The sequence below is a fragment of the Eptatretus burgeri genome, chromosome 15 (assembly GCF_056783735.1).
Source record: "Eptatretus burgeri isolate ZD-2024b chromosome 15, Ebu_testis_v1, whole genome shotgun sequence".
In the NCBI taxonomy this organism is placed as follows: Eukaryota; Metazoa; Chordata; class Myxini; order Myxiniformes; family Myxinidae; genus Eptatretus; species Eptatretus burgeri.
In genome coordinates, this window is record NC_140975.1 from 4033338 (window position 1) to 4053195 (window position 19858).

At 49.8% G+C, this 19858-nt stretch overlaps 2 protein-coding genes across 3 annotated transcripts in view; one reads left to right on the forward strand and one right to left on the reverse strand.

The window, feature by feature from the left end:
• MED9 (mediator complex subunit 9) overlaps positions 1-19858 on the reverse strand; it is a 91425-nt gene that overhangs the window by 35366 nt on the left and 36201 nt on the right. The window lies entirely within an intron of this gene.
• LOC147011349 (3-beta-hydroxysteroid sulfotransferase-like) overlaps positions 4039-19858 on the forward strand; it is a 45465-nt gene continuing 29645 nt past the window's right edge. Inside the window, exon 1 of one of the 2 annotated variants that reach the window (XM_085857818.1) lies at positions 4039-4235. In XM_085857818.1, the coding sequence (XP_085713944.1) occupies positions 4064-4235 (172 nt within the window). In that variant the 5' untranslated portion in view covers positions 4039-4063. Of the gene's footprint in view, positions 4236-5276; positions 5374-19858 lie in introns of those variants that run through there. The other variant, XM_085857819.1, reaches the window with a different exon arrangement.

Genomic DNA, 19858 nt, shown 5'->3' on the forward strand with positions numbered 1-19858 from the left:
GCGAGGGTGCCGAAATGCGTGCTTCCCAGCACGCCGTGCGTGAGTGAAGGGGTGTGTGTGACAGAGGCCCCGTGTCTGAGTGAAACGCCGTGTGTGAATGGAACCACGTGTGCGAGGGAAATGGCATGCGTGAGTGAACGGCCGAGTGCAAGAGCGACAGGGTGTGTGAGGTGGCGGTATGAGAGTGAAATGACAGTCGGCATGCGGGAGAACGCAACCGCATGTCCGAGTGTCATGGAATGGTGTGTAAGCGTCGTGACACGCAGGAGTGTGTGCGTGGAATGGCGATGGAGACTGAGACAGATGAGAGACAAAGGCCGGGTAGCAGCCGTAGCTGTATTGGGGACCGCGCCGGGTTTGCACGGTGGCGCGCCCGGGGTCCGTGCTGTGGTACGCACGAGGCCGCCACGTGCGCGCCTGCGGGAGTGAAACCCAGTCCGGAAACGGCAGCGGTGGATTTGCCGATCCCACGGACGGACAAAAGGTCGGCTGGATGTGGATTTGGACCGGATGGGTTCTTCACGCGAGCGCGTTTGTGAAGCTCCAACGGGCAGAGCACATGTGTTCGTGTGGGGAACCCCTCGAAACTCGAGGCTTGTTTTGAATGCACAGGGTGATGTCATGGTTGCACGTCGGGTTGGAATCCGGCAGGAGGGGAGATCCCTGCCGGATGGTACCGTCCAAGAGGGACGAGGTACGCAAACAGCTGCCATGACGTCACGGGCAAGGAGCGCAGGTTGCGAGTTGCCATGCTGGTGCTGCGTAATAATAAAAAAAGCATGCCTCGCTTCGGGTGAACAGGATTCCCGGGCAAGGGGTGGAAGACCGCCCTGCGAGGGCACAGGATAACACTAGTTCTGGGGAAGGGTTAGTGTTAGTTAGGCCGGCTTCATGGGGCAGGGGTAAGTCCTCATGGAGCCCGTGGAATGGATTAGTTGGAGGGATTGCAGTTGAGATTTCGGAGGGGAAATGATTTTTGAGGATTTGAGAACAATGACAGACTTTTGGATGTGTAGAGGGGACGTAGCTTAGCTACGTTGTGTTAAATGGAACGTGCTGTAGTGCAAGGGATGACGAGGGAGCACGAGGTCGTTAGGGGTTCGGGGATTAGCAAGCAGGTTGGCAGTGATCAGCGATGTGCGAGTTGTGAGGTGTGAAATGGAAAATGTACTTGATGAGTGAGTGAGGCCAGCGGGTGTGAGTGTATGGAGTGAATGGGGAATGCATAGTGCGATGAGTGATTGGGGGAAGGAGTGATTCCCGCCCAAGGGACCCCGGAGTCAGAATAATGTGAGTTCGTGGGTTAGTCAAATTGACAAAATGGAGGTCGTTTTGCTGTTGGTGGGGAAGTAGGCTCGAAACCCGTTTGGAGGGGTGCAGGAGCCCTGTTGATGGGCTGGGAGCGTGGCTGCGAATGGTGAGTATCGCTGAGTGGGTACCCCGGGCACCGCGCTAGTCGGCCGCGGTAGGCCAAGGGCCCATGGGGGGCCGGGATAGTGTAGTGGGCACGGGTGCGCCTGCATGATGTGGGGGCCCGGGGCGCCAGCCTGCTACGTGAGCGTGGAGGGGGAGTCGCCAGGGAGGGCACTCCCCAGTTTATGGAGCTGGTCGGCTCGGAGGCAGTGTAGTGCCCGGGGGTGCCATCGTCGGAGAATCGGCAGAGGGTAGTTCCTGCCAAGGGAGCCACGCTGCCCAACCACGAAATTGTGTGGGGGCACGAGTGTAAGGAGAGACAGGAGAGGAAGAAGGGGCTGAAGAATCCTCGCGATCCTGGATAAGTGACCTTCCTGGATAAGCGAACTTCCTGGAGAAGCGATCTTCCTGGATAAGTGACCTTCCTGGGTTACCGAACTTCCTGGGTAAGCGAACTTCCTGGACAAGCGACCTTCTTGGATAAGCGACCTTCCTGGGTAAGCGAACTTCCTGGATAAGCGACCTTCCTGGGTAAGCGAACTTCCTGGATAAGAGACCCTCCGCATGATCGAGAGCTTGAGAGGCACAATAAAAACTGGGGGGCAGGCCCGAAATTTGTGAGGACACCAACACAGGCAACGGGAATGTTGGTTGTGAGAACCGATAGTTTCAGCGAGAGGTGCTTGTTGAAAGCCCCGGGGTAGTTTAAGTGATCATGGTTAGGGTAGATTAGGAAGTGTACCCTTCCGCACCATCCATCCCTTCGCTCTCGTTGTGGGCCGCTGGACCCACTTTGGGTAAAAGATCGCTGAACACGATCGTGGGCCCCGAGCACGAGGTGGGCCCCGAGCACGAGGTGGGCCCCGAACACGAGGTGGGCCCCGAACACGAGGTGGGCCCCGAACACGAGGTGGGCCCCGAGCACGAGGTGGGCCCCGAGCACGAGGTGGGCCCCGAGCTCAAGATGGACTCCAAACACAAGGTGGGCCCTGAGCTCAAGTTTGGACCTGGACGGAGGTAGCGTGAAGGCTAAGCAATCGCATGGAGCCCCACTCGACCGATCATGGTTCACAATCTTTCGAGATGGGGCCTCCCAAGGGCGGGGTCTCAGTTTGCTGACAAAATATATCAACTTGTGAATAGTGATAAACACATCGTAAAGGAATGCTCCTTCTCAAGGAAGGAAAGCCCTGTGATGTAATGAATCAATTTAAAATGTTTCCCTGACGTTTAAATACACAGAATCATGACTAAATTTGGGGTGATGTTAGTATTTGTAGAGAAAGCAAGTGGAATAATAACTCCGTTTAATGTTTACAAATACAACAATAATCACAATACTATTTGTATAATTCCTAATGTTTATACATATCGACATTATTAAGGAAATCCACACGACAATTTATTTTACGATCACAAAGCATCCCTTATGAGTCAATGGACTAACCCGTGTGAACAGCGGAACGTTATGGTTTTTAAAATCGGAGCACCTGTCCCGAGGACGAAACGAAACGGTCTCATCGGTGCTGAAAAACGGAAAAAGCTCAACAACGGCATAAAAGGTGAAAATCACCCGAAATTTCCTGTTTTTGTGACACGAGCGGCACAACCAGAAAAGGGTCCTTGGCCGAGCACGTGTCCTGAGGTGTGTTCCATTACCGATCAGCTTGCTATCGCTTGCCAAGCCAGCCGTTCCTCATCAACGGTTGCGTTGGACTCTTTACTTGAGGACTTAAGCCACTTGGCAAGCGCTCCACAATAAACGTTTCGCTCTTTCACGAGCCTCATTGAAATGTACAAAAAAAACAACGCAACAAAAACTTGGTAACTGAACACCCCTGCTAATGCTGGGGTGTGTTCCATTACCAAGCAGCTTGAGCACTCACCAAGTGGCTTATGCACTTGATCACACACACCAAAGAAACGGTTGCTCAGGAACGGCTGGCTTAGCAAGCAAGAGCAAGCTGATTCGTAATGGAACACCTTAACATGCTTTTTTTCCTCGAGGCAGAAAAAGGAAAGAAAGCATGGGAATTTCTCCGGTCGAGTCAAAAGTAACATTGGCGAAGTGAGTGTGAAAATAACACGTTCTCTTTTTTTAGGAAAAAATAACAGAGTTCTCTTTTGAGGATAAATTAGCACGTCGTTTTTTTTTTAGGATAAAATAACACGGAGTTCTCTTTTTTGTGTAAAAATAACACTGACTTCTCTTTTTTGTGTAAAAATAACACGGAGTTCTCTTTTTTACGATAAAATAATATGGAGTTCTCTTTTTTAGGATAAAATAACACGGAGTTCTCTTTTTTACGATAAAATAATATGGAGTTCTCTTTTTTAGGATAAAATAACACGGAGTTCTCTTTTTAGTGTGAAAATGACACGGAGTTCTCTTTTTTGTGTAAAAAGAACACGGAGTTCTCTTTTTTTGGGGATAAAATAACACGGAGTTCTCTTTTTTGGGTGAAAAAAAACACGGCGTTCTCTTTTGTGCTTTTTGGGCTGAAATATTTTGCACTGTGTGCTGGTAATAGAGGCATTGCATCAGCGGCACCCGCAGCCAATGATGCTACCCACAGCCTTGTGCTACATATAAAGGAGGGGGAAGGTGATTCGACTTTTATCCTTGTACCGTGTCCACACACCCTCCACCATGCCATTTGACGAAGCGTCCAATTTCAATGTCGGAGATGGTCGACCTTCTCTCTTACCTTTCCGTGGAATTTGCGTGATGCAAGGGATATTCAAGGAGGAAACTCTCATGGAGCTCGAGCACTTTGATGTTCTACATGATGATGTGTTTATCATCTCCTATCCCAAGTCTGGTGAGCACATGTGCAAAGTTGGTGCATTTCTCAGGTGGTGAGGTGCATGCTTTGTGTGGATATTCGAGTATTTCAAAAAACAAACATTTGCCTGAATAATTTTTAAAAACAAAACTTTATTTTATGACATCAGCATGACATTGTTGCCTGGAACAAGGTACTGGAACAAAAAGCTATGGTTTAAACTTTAAAGCTTTTATCCTCGAGTTGAGTAAGAGGAGGAAAGGATGGGCTCAAGAGAGGATTATGTGCAAGCTTGCCGGGAATTTTAGCATTTACAGTTTGTGAATAATAATTAGAAAGCATCTGAGAATGCAAAGCCCATCCACATCCACTTTGTATTGAGACTTATTATTCCGTATGCTAAACACGGCAAGAACGGCAAAAAACATATAGAAAAAAAACTTGACGATTTTAGACGACCTTGACCTTTTGACCAAATTATGAACTTGTCTTCTCCGTATTCTCAGAGTAAAGCTTTGTTGTAAATTGATAACAAAAGCTAAAAATAAGTTACGGTTCATAGAAACAGAAGATGGCAGTGGGAGAGAGGTGGCACGATTTGCTGATCATGCCGCCCCCTCTCACTTGGGATGGAGGGAACTGAGGGCCACGTTGGAATCAACATTTTAGAGGGCATTGGGGACCGAGCCAAAAACGACAGCTTACATGGTATGAGATGTGCACGAGGTACCCGGTATCATCTCGTCCGATGTGTTTGTGGCGCGGCCTGGTCCTGCAGCTTGGTGGGAGTTGTTGGCCCTGTGCTACCAGGAGAAAAGTTCCAAGCTTTTGTGAACTCTTCTTGAAAATTTCCTGCTGTTGAGGATGACAGAGGCCAGTTTTGTGGTGTCATGGACCATGACAAATTCAATGACTTCCATGTGGGTGAGAGCCATGCTTTGGATGGCAGCTTTGATGGGGCATGGGGGCTGCGCATGTGGTGCCTGGAGTTGAAGCCGATCGATGAGCATGTAGGTCACGGTCTGGCACCCTCACCTTGCTTTCTGGGATCAAGAGGGGAGGGGAGGAGGGACCGCGCATTCCCTGGAAGCCATGCGGGACGTCAAGCTGCATCTTCATCGTCGGGGAGGTCACGTGGATATACATCTTCGTCACTTTGGGGAGGAAAAGAGGGGTGAGGAGGCGGAGCATGGACAAAGGAAACAGCTTGGTCCATGAGCCGTGGTTCCTTGTTGTGGTGAATATGGATGCTTCAGGACGAGGGAAGGCTCCGTTTAACCTTAGAGACTCGCGAGTGGAGATGACCGGTGGCGGCAGCGCACACACACGTACACACGCATGCGTAAATCGTAATTACGCATACACGTGCATGAATGTATTTTATACGTGGCGAATTGCACTTGTTATATACACACATGTTATACATATTACACACATGTGAGATACACACGTTATGCATGACGTTACATATTATATACACACCTTATACGTGATATATTGCACATGTTCTATACACGTTATGCAGGACATATGACATAAATACACATTATGTATGACATTATACATGTTACATACAAACATGTTATGCATGACATATTACATGTTATGGACACAAGTTGTATGTGACATTTCACATGGTATGTACACATGTTATGCATGACATATTGTTGTGGGCCGGGGCTCGGGGGGTGATGAATGACCACGAGGTGGAGCAGTGGAATCGTCTCTCACCGAACACCCGGAATTTAGGTCGTGACTCTCGGACAACTCCGAAAGGTAATGGGTCACTTAGAGGACCGTGGTCGCCAATATTTCGACGACGTGAGGTTGGGTCCACTTGTCTAATTCCAATTTACCTTCGTACTCATGCCGTCCAACTACCGGGAAACCACACCCTCGGCCGACTTTGTCCGAATCGAGTCGCAATCACCGACTCGGATCCGGCGTAACCGAGCGAAAGTTACCAAAGCAGCGCCGACCAAATGAACAATTTACGGCACGAAGGCTTTACTAATTCACAACATGCACCTTGCGAGGCCAATGAGAGAAAGCACAGAAAACGAGCTGGTACATTTAACAGGGGTTTATTTATAACAATAATCGGGGAGGGGAGACACAGAGCAGAGTTATCAGGAATAAAGAAATGTAATGCACAATGAACAAGGCACTTTACGATTCTACTTGCACAGACTGGTGACACACACACACACACACACACACACACACACACACACACACACACACACACACACCCAAAATAAACTGGACCCCGTGCGTCTTTATTCGGTAGAGCCGAGCCGGGGTACCTTCCCGCGTCGTGTGGTTACACCGACTCCGAACCACCACGGTGGGACTCGAACCCACGACCCGAAGTCCACGGCCCACGTCCCCGGCAGCTCTACCACCACCACCACCACCACCACCACCACCACCACGAGAATCCACCGCAAAGGGCTGCAGGTGATGACCGAGACCAAGCCACCAAGACCGCAGATGCTCAGCAGTCGCCACGATTACTGCTCTTCGGTCACCACCACTACGGTGAGCCACCGCAAAGGACCACAGACCGCTCGAACCACGACCGCAGACCAAGCCAATTGTCACAATCACTCTTCTCTCTTGAGGTGGGAGCGGTTTCTTTCCTCGCCACTCGCCTCTTCATTGGACGGTCCCATCGCGCGATCCGCTGGCCGTCCCTCACAGGACAGGCCCACGGTAGGCGGGACAACTCCCACCTTTCTGGGGCGGAGTCGGATCTGAGGTGATGGAGGCTCCGCCCACGCCTTCAGCCAAAAACACGTGGGCAATGGCGACCGGGTTGAGTGAGGGTGGTATTGTTGTTGTTGTTGTTGTAGTAAAAACCTAACTAAAAAATAACTCGTAGCGCACACACAAAATTCCCATTAGATAGAAGGAGGGATTCTAACTATAAACACATACTTATCGAAATAACTAAGCTCTGGGGACCACTGTCTGTTTGTGTGCAAAGGCTTCCAGATTCGAAACAATCTATCTATAATTCCAGCAATGTGTCTGTGTGTCTGTGTGTCTGTCTGTGACCGCTGTTTCTTGACAACCACTGATCCGATCTAATTGAAAGTTGACAGCTATATTGCTGGGGACCCGAGTATGTGCCTTTTCAAGGTTTGATATTAATCAGACAAGTGCTTCCCAAGTTATGGCCATTTCTTTACCAAACCAATGAGAGAACACGTTGCTGCGTAGGCGTGGCCATTGGGGAAGAGATCCTCAGTTACCAATGACAGGACACGTTGCTGCGTAGGTGTGGCCGTTGGGGTAGAGATCCTCAGCCGCGTTCCCCATTACGGGTTACAACATACGGACTTCTGGATCGTGATGACTTACTGTATTGGAATAATTTCTCGATTTCTTATGCGCATTTATAGATAAACACAATGCCCCAATCCAGTCGTCGTTTACGAGAGCAAAGGAATGGCCTTTGTAGTTGTTTGAAAGTGGTTTTTTTGGTTTGCACGTACGGCCACACACGTACGGCCACGCACGTACGGGCATGCGAGAGCGAAGGAACGGCCTGTGTGGTTGTTGTTTCTGGCATGCGGTTTGAAAGTTTTTTTTTTTGGTGTGCATGTACGGCCACGCACGTACGGGCATGCACGTATGCGCACGCGAGAGCTAAGGAACGCCCTGTGTGGTTGTTATTTCTGGCGCTGTGGTTTGAAAGTATTTTTTTTTCCACGTACGGTCACGCACGTACGTACGGGCACGGACTAGTATTACATAAATACACACATTATGTATGACATTATACATGTATACACACGTTATGTATGACATATTGCATATTATAAACATGTAATACATGACATTCCACGTGTTACATAACATGCTATGCATGACATATTGTTGTGGGGCCGGGTGTCGGCGGCGAGCACGACCTCAAGATTGAGCAGTCGAGTCGGCTCCACCAAACACCCGGAATTTATAGGTCGTCACCCCGGATAATTCCGGAGCCGACGGGTCCCTTATTGGACCTAAGATCGCAAATAGGTCGACCGCGTGGGATAGGGTCGATTGCCAAATTCAATTTACCTAAATACCCTCGTCGTCCAAACTACCGGGGAAATTCACCCTCGGCGGAGCTCGAGCTGAACGAGCCGTTGGCGTGCTGGAACCGTGCGTAACCCGAGCGGATGGTTACCGAGGTCCGTCGGTCCAAATGCACAATTTGCCGCTTCCCAATTTCTCAACACGCACCGTGCTAAACCAACGAAAGAATCACAGAAACGAGCTGAAACATTTAACAGGGGATTTATTTATGATGGAGGGGAAGGGAACACACAAAGAGCAGAGTTATCCGACGATAAGAAATGCAGTTAATGTACAAGCAAAAGCACTTATACAGTTGCAACTTAAAGACGGGTCCACACACACACAGAAGTGGACCCATCAGGTCTTTATTGAAGGCCTCCAGCTCGAGGACAGGTGAGCTGGAAGCCAGAGCCTGTGCTTGGACCTGTCCACCTCGTGTGGTCTTCGACGATCCGGCTTGGCGGGAATCGAACCCGCAACACGATGCCGCTCCAAGCACCAGGTACCGCGCTCTCAAACCGGCCACGCACCAATCGACCAAGGCCAAGGAGATCAGAGGCGACGATGATCCAGTCCTGCAACACGATGATGATGACCACCACGACCACGACCCTTTTACCACCACGACGACCTCCACCACATCGATCCTTTTTACCACCACCCTACCCAGCCTGGCGTTTCTTATATTCCTTTTTCCTCCGGGGTGAGCAAATCGCCATCTGAGGCGCTCTCCACCCTCATTGGACAGGGCGTCATGGGAAAAATCACTCTGTGGCCATCTCAATCCCATTGGCCGGGTGCAGTGGGAAGGTCGCTCTCTGTGGCCATCTCAATCCCATTGGCCGGGGTGCAGTGGGAAGGTCGCTCTCTGTGGCCTGATTCGACAAGCGGCATGCCTCTGCCATCCTGGGCGGAGTCCCGGTCTGAGGAAATGGAAATCTCCGCCCAGGTACGTGGCCGAACGCACGTGGGCATTGGCGTCGGTGTGTGAAGTGGAGTGAAGGAGGTTTGTTGTAAACGAATCTCCTAAATATAAACACACACTTACCGATATAACTGTTCTCTAGGGACCTGAATGTTGAGTGCAGTAAGCTTCCAAATTCGTAACAATATTACATAAATACACACATTATGTATGATATTCCTCATGTTATATACAGATATGTTATGCATGACATATTACACACATATTATGTATGACATTATACATGTTTTATAAACACATGTTATGCATGACATATTACATGTTATAAAAACAAGTTATACGTGACATTCCACATGTTATATACACATGTTATGCATGACATCGTTACAGATTTGGAAGCCTTTTGCACACAGGCAGTCAGCAACCCCCGCAGTTCAGTTATTTCGATAAGTATGTGTTATAGTTAGGGTCCCATCCCCTATGTCTAACGGGAATTACATATGTGCGCTGCGAAGTTTCTTTGTCGTTAGTTTTTTTTTTACAACAAATCCCCTTCACTTCTTCAAACCACCGACTCCATTGCGCATGTGTTTTTGGCTGAAGGCATGGGCGGAGCCTCCATGGCGTCAGATCAAGGCTCCGCTCCGAGGAACTGCATGGAGCGTTTCCTCCAGCCAATGGGCGAAGGGTGTTCACGGCCGAGGTGCTCTGGCAAATGGGAGGACAGAGTGCCGGGAACTACCGCTGAGCCTCTTCGGGGGGGGGCGGGCCTCCGAGACGCCCCGACACACCCCCCAAGACGCCCTGTCCAATCAGGAGGCTCATCTCCTCAGGGCCGGCTCCGCCACAGCCAGATGAAGTGTTTTCCCCGTCCAAAGGGAAGAGTGGAGTGGTTGGCAGGACCAGAGTACTATTGCTTTTGGTCTGTCGTGGTGGCTTGGTCTTGGTCGTGGTTTGCGGTCCTTTGTGGTGGCTCCTTGTGGTGTTGGTGGCCGAGCAGCCAGGGTCGTGGACCCGTGGATTTCGGGACGTTGGTTCGAGTCCCACCGTGGTGGGTTGAAGTCCGGTGTGACCGCACGAGGTGGGAAGGTACCCGGCTAGGCTCTGTTCCCCCAGCTCGCCTTCCCTCTGGGCTGAGGGGCCGAATAAAGACCCACGGGGTCCATTTATTTGTGTGTGTGTGTGTGTGTGTGTGTGTGTGTGTGTGTGTGTGTGTGTGTGTGTGTGTGTGTGTGTGTGTGTGTGTGTGTGTGTGTGTGTGTGTGTGTGTGTGTGTGTGTGTGTGTGTGTGTGTGTGTGTGGCGCGTGTGTGTGTGGCGCCAGACTGTTAGGTGGAATTGTTGAAGTGTTTTCTTTTCATTGTACATTGCCTGCCTGATATTCGGTTGTAACTCTGCTCTGTGTCTCCCGACCCGATTATTGTCCCCATTATGAATAAATCCCCAATTGTTAAATGTTCCAGTTCATAGCACGTGTTTTTTTTCCATTGACCCAGCACAGTGCAGGCTTGAGAAATAGTGAGGCCGTCGGTGTCTTAAGTTGTCAATGGGTCCGACGGACTTTGGTAATCCCGCTCGGTTACACCGGATCGAGGTCACTAGCGTGACCCGGTTCGACAGTCTGTTGAGGGTGTGATTTCCCCGGTAATTTGATGATGTTGGTACTTTGGTATATTGAAATTTGGCTATTTCAAATAGCCACGTGGCTACCCCACGCCATCATAAAATTGGCGAGCACGGTCCTTCAGTGACCCGTGACCTTTCGGAGTTGTCCGAGAGTCATGACCTAAATTCCGGGTGTTCGGCGGGAGACGGGTCTACTGCTCCACCTGGCGGCCGTTCCTCGCCACCGACCCCCGGCCCACAACAGTTTGGTGTTCAGGAGCGGGGTTCGAACCCCTCCACCTCCATGAAATTAACGGGATTCGGATCAGGGATGTGCGGGGCAACCCCCCCCCCTCCAAATGAAGAGCGTCAAAAATTATTCTCAAGACACACCGCACCATGGCCGGCCAAGACGGGCTGAAGCAGGTGGGTTCAGATCTAAGCTTAGGGGAACCCATGGTCAGGACGACATCTCCATGCAAGATGACGCCCCCCCCCCCCCCGCGGTCGGGCCCAGAGGTTGTGATGGGTGCGGGAAGGGCGGCGTATAACACCCCCCCACCCGATCCCTGCCGGTTCCGCACACCATCATGGCGGGTCGGCTCCGCCAAGTACATTTGACTGGAGCCGGTTAGTGGAAATACTAAGTGACGTGAAGAAGGAAATGAATGCGAATGCGCGGAGGATGGAAAACAGAATGGAAAACAAAATCGATGAGATGAAGGGGAATATGGAAAGCCGCATGGATGCAAACACGCAAGCACTGAAGGGGGGTATGCAGAGCATGTGTTTGAACCTGCGGGCGAGTATGAAGGAAGTGAAAGGTAAAATGGCGGATGAGATCGGCACTGTACGTGGCGGAACGACCGAACCGAGGGGGAGTGTGGAATGTGTTCAGTCCGCGATGGAGACGGGTGAGGTCGAGGGGATGAGCGACGCCACAACAATTAGGGGGGGAAATTAGTAAACTCGGACACAAGGGGACAACGGAAAAATTAAAGGAGGTGACGGAGACGCTGAAGATAAGAGACAAAAAGCCAGGAATTAACGGAAATAATAAACGAGGTCACGGAGACGCAGAAATCAAAAGAGGGGGACGAATTGCATGAAACAAAACAGGAGCACACACAGGTAGAGATAGGAGGGGACAATAAGGTCGAGCATGGGGAATGTTTTGTGACTAGGTGCGAGCATCACGATAGCCTCCCTCAGGAACAGAGGGAGAGGATAAGCTCCCTCAGAGTAGACTGCGACCAGGTGAGTCCAGTGAAGCCAAGCAAGGTCGAGCGGGTGCATGATGCGTACGGGTCCATGCAGAGTTTGTGGGGGGGGTAGAGACCCCCAGGACCCCATGAGTTAACACGAATCCCCGATGTGATTGTCCTGGAGTGTGTGTCAAGGTGTGTGAATGGTGCGAGTAACATGGCGTGCGTAAATGCGTGTATGGAAATGGACGACGGACAGATCCAGACGGGAGACACGAGTAGCGAGCCAAGTTGTGGAGCTATTTCAGAAAGTGCGCCGGTCCCGCGAGATGCCGCGTACAAGGCTTGTTCCGCATTTTGCGAACGGCCCTCACGCACGCGTCTGCGTGGAGGCAATCTGGTGCGGAAACGTTCTGCGTTTTGGGCAAGATGACTTCGTGGACGGTTAAAATGTTGGCGAGTGTCGGGTGAATTTGGAGCACGCGGGTTCCCATGTGGGTGCGTGTGCGGGGCATCACATGCTGAACGCCGCGTGTTCTGTTCGTGGAACGTGCGGAGCGGGTCCACGGGACGATACACTCAGGCTGACCTGCATGGTGAGCCGTGCAGGTTCGTTGTGCGAGTGACGTCACTGGGGATCTCGCAGCACGAAGGCCGAGTAAACAGCGCATGTTGTCCCGCATGGGGAATTCCCCGAGAGCAAGCGCTTGTTGTGATGCGCAGGGCGACGACAAGGCCCCAGCTATCGTCCAACAGAAGGGACGAACGAGCAAGTCGCAGAACGCCGCCCTTGCGGTGCAAGAAAAAAAAAAAGAGGGCCTTGCTCCAAGTACACAATGCCCCGGCCAGGATGGAGTAAACATCCTGGTTCTTGGACATCGGAGCAATAGTTTAGTGGGAAGGGTTTAATGTTAGATAGACCTGCCTCATGGGGCAGGAACAGTTCCTCATGGGGCCTGTGGAACGAGTTGGAGGGAATGTTAGGTTAGAATTAGAAATGGGAGACACGGACAGACATGGAATGTGTAGTTTGGACGTAGCTTAGCAGTCGAGTTAAATGGTATGTGCACTCATTAAAGGGATGACGAGGGGCACGAGCTAGTTTGGGGGACGTAGTTGTTGGAGTGTTGGTGTGAATTGAACCAGAGGGTTGGTGTCAAAGCCACCCAATGCTCGCCTGTTTGTACATTTATCGTTTTAAAAAGAATAGTCTCATAATATTTTTTTATAAAGCATTGCAGTGGTCTGATCCAAATAATTTTAAAGCAATATATGTATTTGTATATTGTAATCAGTAAAAAATAGTGTGGTAGATAAAAACATTAGAAAGGAAATAAGTTGCACCAAAAACTTTAACATTTTCACGCTCACGCTCACACCGGGGGTATCGCTATTGCTCTCTGTTCTTCGAACAGGCGAGCTAAAAATGGAAAATGTGTGATGAATGAGTATGGGTCAGCGGGCCCGAGTGAGTGAGTGGAGTGAATGTGGAATGCATGGTGCGAATGAATGATTGGGAGGAGCAGTGAATCCCACCCAAGGGACACCGGGGTCAGTGTAATGTTAGTTAAATTTCCGAAAAGGAGGTCGTTCTGTTGGTGGTGTACGAAGGCACGATACCTTTTGGAGGGGTGCAAGAGTTCATTGACCGGCTGGGAGCATGGCTGTTGAAATGAGCGTATTGCGTAGAGGCACCCCGGGCACCGGACCAGTCGGCCAGAGTAGACCATGGGTCCGAGGGACCGGGATAGTGTAGTGGGCACGGGCGGCTCATCGGAAACGGGACCCGTAGCGCTAAAATGCCGCGTGGGCATCGACAGGGGAGTAGCTAAGAAGGGCACTCCCCACGTTCATCGGGAGCAGGTAGGCTCGGAGACAGCCTCGGGGCCCGGTGGTGCCGTAGTTTGAGTTCGGCAGACGGAAGTCCCTGCCAGTTGAGCCACGCTGCCCAGCCACGAAATTGTGCAAGGGCACGAGAGAAAATTTGCGGGCAGTGCCCAAATTGATAATGGACACCAACACAGGCGACGGGAATCATGGTTTCTTGAACCGATAGTTTCAAGAGACAGGCGTGTTGAAAAGCCCCGGGGATAGTTTAAAATTTAATAAAGGATGGGACAGATAGGAAATGTGTACTCCTTCGCACCATCCATCCCTTCGCTCTCCGTAGGCCGCTGGATCCACCATGGAAAAGATTGCTGAATTATGAGGAGGTTGTTGTGAGGCTTCGTTGGGCCTCGAGGCAGGTCACTTGTCTCTCCCTAATTCCCCTCAGAAAGGATTTTAGGGGTTGGGAGTAAGCTTGGTTGACAGGATAGGTTAGCCGGACAAAGACAGTAGGGGGGTTAGGGACAAGCAATTATAAAGAAAAATAATAATAATAACAATAATAATAATCAGAAAATACTTGCCGGGAGGCGACAATGGTTCGCGGGAATTATTGAACAATGCCACGATAGGTACAATTGAGTTTGTGGAAGCTTTTGAGGTAGCCCTACCGTAAAAACCTATCTCTTCCATCAAAATTGATCAAATGAAATCGGATTTTTTATATGTTGTACTTTTGGACATTACGCACAGCTTCAAGGAAATGAAATTGTGAGAAAAAAAATCGAGAAAATAAATAAATAAAAAGTTCAAGTGGGCGTGGCTCCGCCCACAAGAGGCGTGGGACGCCCTTCATACAAAACGACACAACTTGACCATGATATCTAGCTTGTGTCCAAGTTTCATCAAGATCGCATCAAACGTCACGGAGCAATGCTTCGGAGAGAGTCACAAACAGACAGACACAACAAAAATAGTGGTCACTGCTGGCACCCGTGGACCAAAAAATAAATAAAAAGGGGGAAGTCTAAATTTTGTTGTTGCAAACTAAGGGAGTGGGGATGGACAAAGACAGGCAAAGACGATAGGTTGGGGGAGACAGTAGGTTAGGTCCGAGCCCGTTTCCGGACCGGCCGGCACTACCGCACTCCCTCCACAACCTCACTCGACCAGACCAGAGGCCGGCCAGCTTCGAGTGCCGACCTGTGTTGTGCTGCAGCTGCTGGTCCGTATTTGCCATGCCTTGTTTGCCTGCCTTTGCCTTGACCCCATGCCTGCTTCACCCATGTTGCATTGCCCCCATGTCACCATCTCAACCATGTGCGCCAGGACCATCCACCTCCAGTGTTTTGCAAGGGCTGCCCTGCATGCAGCCACACCAAAGGGACTGCATTGTGCAGCCCGTGCATTGTTGTTTTTTCTGCATCTATCCGTTCCCATGTGCCAGAGACTGCAGTGTGCAGCCCGGCTACCTTCTTCTTGCTTAAAGGCCACTTCAAATGGCCTGTGGGACGGCGCATGGCCTGCCGTGTTAGGGTGAGTTGCCTCCAGCAGCTGAAGACTGAAGTAACAGAGAAGGTTCAGTGACAAAAGGAACCTTTTTGAGCATGCCCTGAAGACGTCTGACCTTCCAGCTGCTGAGCACTCACTCACACAAACTGTTAACTTTGCTGTGCCTTCTCTTCCACAGATAACAGGTCTTGGGCCATGATTGGTGTAAATAGATAAGTTAGAATTGTAAATAAGTTTTGCAACCTACCTGTGTGTTTGTTTTAGCACCCGCAACGTATTTAAGTTGTCCGAGTGAGGCCTAAGTCACATTTGCTCTACGGCGAGGATACGGCGGCCGTACGCCCTCTGAATTGACAAACGTGTGGCAGCCGCAGAGTTTCTGCGGTGGCATCAGGGTGGCCCTACGTTTGGCTATCTTTTAGAGGCCCGAGGGGTCGCCATGGAATTATAACGCGGAGTTATAACTTTTTTCATTTCTACGTTCGCCGTAGCAATTTGACAAGCCAAAAAAAAAAAAAACAGGTTAAAAAAAAAGAAAATGAAAAAAAATGAACCCACTCCTTACCATCCGTCTGGCCGGATGTTCGCCTTAGGGCCCCCCTGCAGTCGCCTTGCGGGCACCTTGAGGCTACCTTGCGTCTGCCTTGAAAATTCTATGGCTGCCGCAGGGCCCCCTTAAAGGTCACTATGCGACATCAAATCAAAGACCGTACGGCAACCCCACGTTTTCGGTCTCCACAATCTCTAAATACGCCGTGCGGCTCCCCGAAAAATAAAAAAAATACGTGACTGCGACATTGTGTGACCGTGGAAATACTGCGGCCGCCGTATAATTGCTTGTGGCTGTAGATTTTGGAGACCACACGGCCGCCATAGCAAATGTGACTTCGGTATGAGACTGAGACTGTTAGTTTCGTTACGCAGCGCACTAGGTTATTTATTTTTGGGACATCTTATTTATTATTTCCGAGTTTGTGGTTTCCTGTCGCGCTATCTTCGACTTTGTTCTGCGCTCGAGTAACGTGACATTTGGCTTACATTATCTCAAAGACCATATGAGGTGCATGGTGCAAAAAAAAAGTAAATAAAATGGTTCTGAAACAGTGAAATCGTATTCTACTTACTGCATTAAAGTAAAATTACTCCTGGTACTCTGCATCAGTTCCTTCCTCAAACACACCCACCCCAACATGTCGCGCAAAGCGTGGGTTATGCTATTGTATACAAATGTCGCACTCAGGGATCCAAAGGTAAAATGTACTTGGGGAAAAACCTACACCTGCATGGCGCACGAAAATTTGCGACTCGGGTCGAGTCTGTAAAAAAGGGGGGGGGTGTGGGTAGTGTTACGGATTTGGAAGCCTTTTGCACACAGTCAGCAGCCCCCGCAGTTCAGTTATTTCGTTAAGTATGTGTTATAGTTCGGTCCCATCTGCTATGTCTAACGGGAATGACGTGTGTGCTGCGAAGTTTCTTTATAGTTAGTTTTTTTTTTTACAACAAATCCCCTTCACTTCTTCAAACCACTGACTCCATTGCCCACGTGTTTTTGGCTGAAGGCGTGGGTGGAGCCTCCATTGCATCGGATTAAGGCTCCGCTCCGGGGAAGGGCATGGAGCATTTCCTCCAGCCAATGGGCGAAGGGCGAGCAGGGCCGAGGCGCTCCGGCCAATGGGAGGCCAGAGTGCCGGAAACGACAATAGAGCCTCTTTGGGGGCGGGCCTCCAAGACGCCCCGACACCCCCCCCCCCGAGACACCCCGTCCAATCAGGAGGCTCATCTCCTCAGGGCCGGCTCCGCCCCAGCCAGATGAAGTGTTCGCCCCGTCCAAAGGGAAGGGAAGAGTGGAGTGGTTGTCAGGACCAGAGTACTGCAGTCATCGTCGCCTGTTGCTTTTGGTCTGTCGTGGTGGCTTGGTCTCGGTCGTGGTTTGCGGTCCTTTGCGGTGGCTCCTCGTGGTGGTGGTGGTGGCCGAGCAGCCAGGGTTGTGGGCCCATGGATTTCTGGACGTGGGTTTGAGTCCCACCGTGGTGGGTTGGAGTCCGGTGTGACCGCACGAGGCGGGAAGGTACCCGGGCAGGCTCTGTTCCCCCAGCTCGCCTTCCCTCTGGGCTGAGGGGCTGAATAAAGACCCACGGGGTCCATTTATTTTGGGTGTGTGTGTGTGTATATATGTGGTGCCAGTCTATTAGGTAGAATTGTTTAAGTGTTTTCTTTTCATTGCACATTGCCTGCCTGATATTCGGTTGTAACTCTGCTGTGTTTCCCTTCCCGATTATTGCCTCCATTATAAATAAACCCCCAATTGTTAAATTTTCCAGTTCGTTGCCCGTGTTTTCTTCCATTGACCCAGCATGGTGCGGGCTTGAGAAATAGTGAGGCCATTGGTGACGTAAGTTGTCATTGGACCCGACGGACTTTGGTAATTCCGCTCGGTTACACCGGACCGAGGTCACTAGAGCGACACTGTTCGACAGTCCCTTGAGGGTGTAATTTCCCCAGTAATTTGACGACGTGGCTACTTAGGTATATTGAAATTTGGCTATTAACCCTACCCCACGCCATCATAAAATTGGCGAGCACGGTCCTTCAGTGACCCGTGACCTTTCGGAGTTGTCCGAGAGTCACGACCTAAATTTCAGGTGTTCGGTGGGAGACGGCTCTACTGCTCCACCTGGCAGCCATTCCTCGCCACCGACCCCTGGCCCACAACAATATTACATAAATACACACATTATGTCTGACATTATACATGTTAGATACAGACATGTTATGCATGACATTACATATTATAAACACATGTAATACGTGACATTCCACATGTTATGCATGACATTACATAAATACACACATGTATGACATACATGTTATATACAGACATGTATGTGACAATTACTCATGTAATATACACACCGATTATGCATGGCATATTCCAAATTATATGCACATGTTATACATGACACATTCCACGTGTTATATACTCTACTGGTCGAAAGTTTTGGAACACCCCCATTTTTCAGTTTTTACTGAAATTTAAGCAGTTAAAGTCCAGTGAATAACCTGAAATGGTACAAAGTTAAGCGGTAAACTGCCAGAGGTTAAAAAAAAGTCGAGGTTACCAAAAACTGAAAAATAATGTAAATTTCAGAGTTGTTAAAAAGGCCCTTTTCGGGGAACAAGTCATGGGTAAATTAAGTAAATTGGAATGGATGTAAATTAGCAATGGAATTACCAATGGAATTGGAATGGCTGCAGCAATGGTAGTAAGGCCTAAGTCACGTTTGCTCTACGGCGAGGATACGGCGGCCGTACGCCCTCTGAATTGACAGAAACGTGCGGCGGCCGCAGAGTTTCTGCGGTGGCCTCAGGATGGCCCTACGCCGTTTGGCTATCTTTTACAGGCCGTAGGGGTCGCCGTGGAATTATAACGCGGAGTTATAACTTTTTTCATTTTTACGTTCGCCACAGCAATTCGACAAGCTGAAAAAAAACTGGTTAAAAAAAAAATTAACCCATTCGTTACCGTCCGTCTGGCCGCACGTTGGCCTTAGAGCCCCCCTGCGGTCGCCTTGCGGACACCTTGAAGCTCCCTTGCGTCTGTCTTGAAAATTCTATGGCCGCCGCAGGGCCCCCTTAAGGTCACCGTGCGACATCAAATCAAAGACCGCACGGCACCCCCACGTTTTCGGTCTCCACAATTTATAAATACGCCGTGCAGCTCCCCGAAAAATAAAAACATATGTGACTGCTACATTGTGTGACCGTGGAAATACTGCCGCCGCCGTATAATTGCTCGTGGCCGTAGATTTTGGAGACCCCACGGCCGCCGTGGCAAATGTGACTTAGGCCTAAATTAAGCCTTGAAAGTTGATGCAAACAATTCCTCCAGGTGTCCCAACTTTTGTTGATTAGTTACAAACCCTCTGTTTGTATAAAAGCAGTGTTGGAACAGACTGTGTTGCTGTACCCTCTGAAGCATTATTTGGACAATATTGCACTGCAGGAAGTTGTATATTGCTATCATAATGGTGAGAAAAAGACAATTAACAAAGGAAGACAGACAGACCATTATAACCCTTAAAAGTGTTGGTCTTTCCTTTAGAAAAATTGCAAAGAAGCCAAGGTGTCAGTGAGTACAGTTTCCTACACATTCAAAAGGCACTGGGAAACTGGAGGAAACCCTGACAGGAGGAGGTCTGGCAGACCCAAAGCCACAACACAATCAGAAGACAAGTCTCTGAGAGTCAACAGCTTGCGTCAGAGGAAGCTCACAGGACAGCAGCGTCAAGCACAGCTAAACACTGGTCGAAGTAAGGTAGTCTCAGTTTCAACTGTGAAGAGAAGACTTGGAGCTGCAGGTTTGACAGGTTGAGTGGCAGTAAGAAGGCCATTGCTAAGATGGCAAAATAAGAAAAAGAGGCTTGCCTGGGCCATGAAGCACCCACCGCCAGTGGATGACTGAAAACTGGCAGAAGGTCTTTTGGACCAATTAATCAAAATTTGAAATCTTCGCTT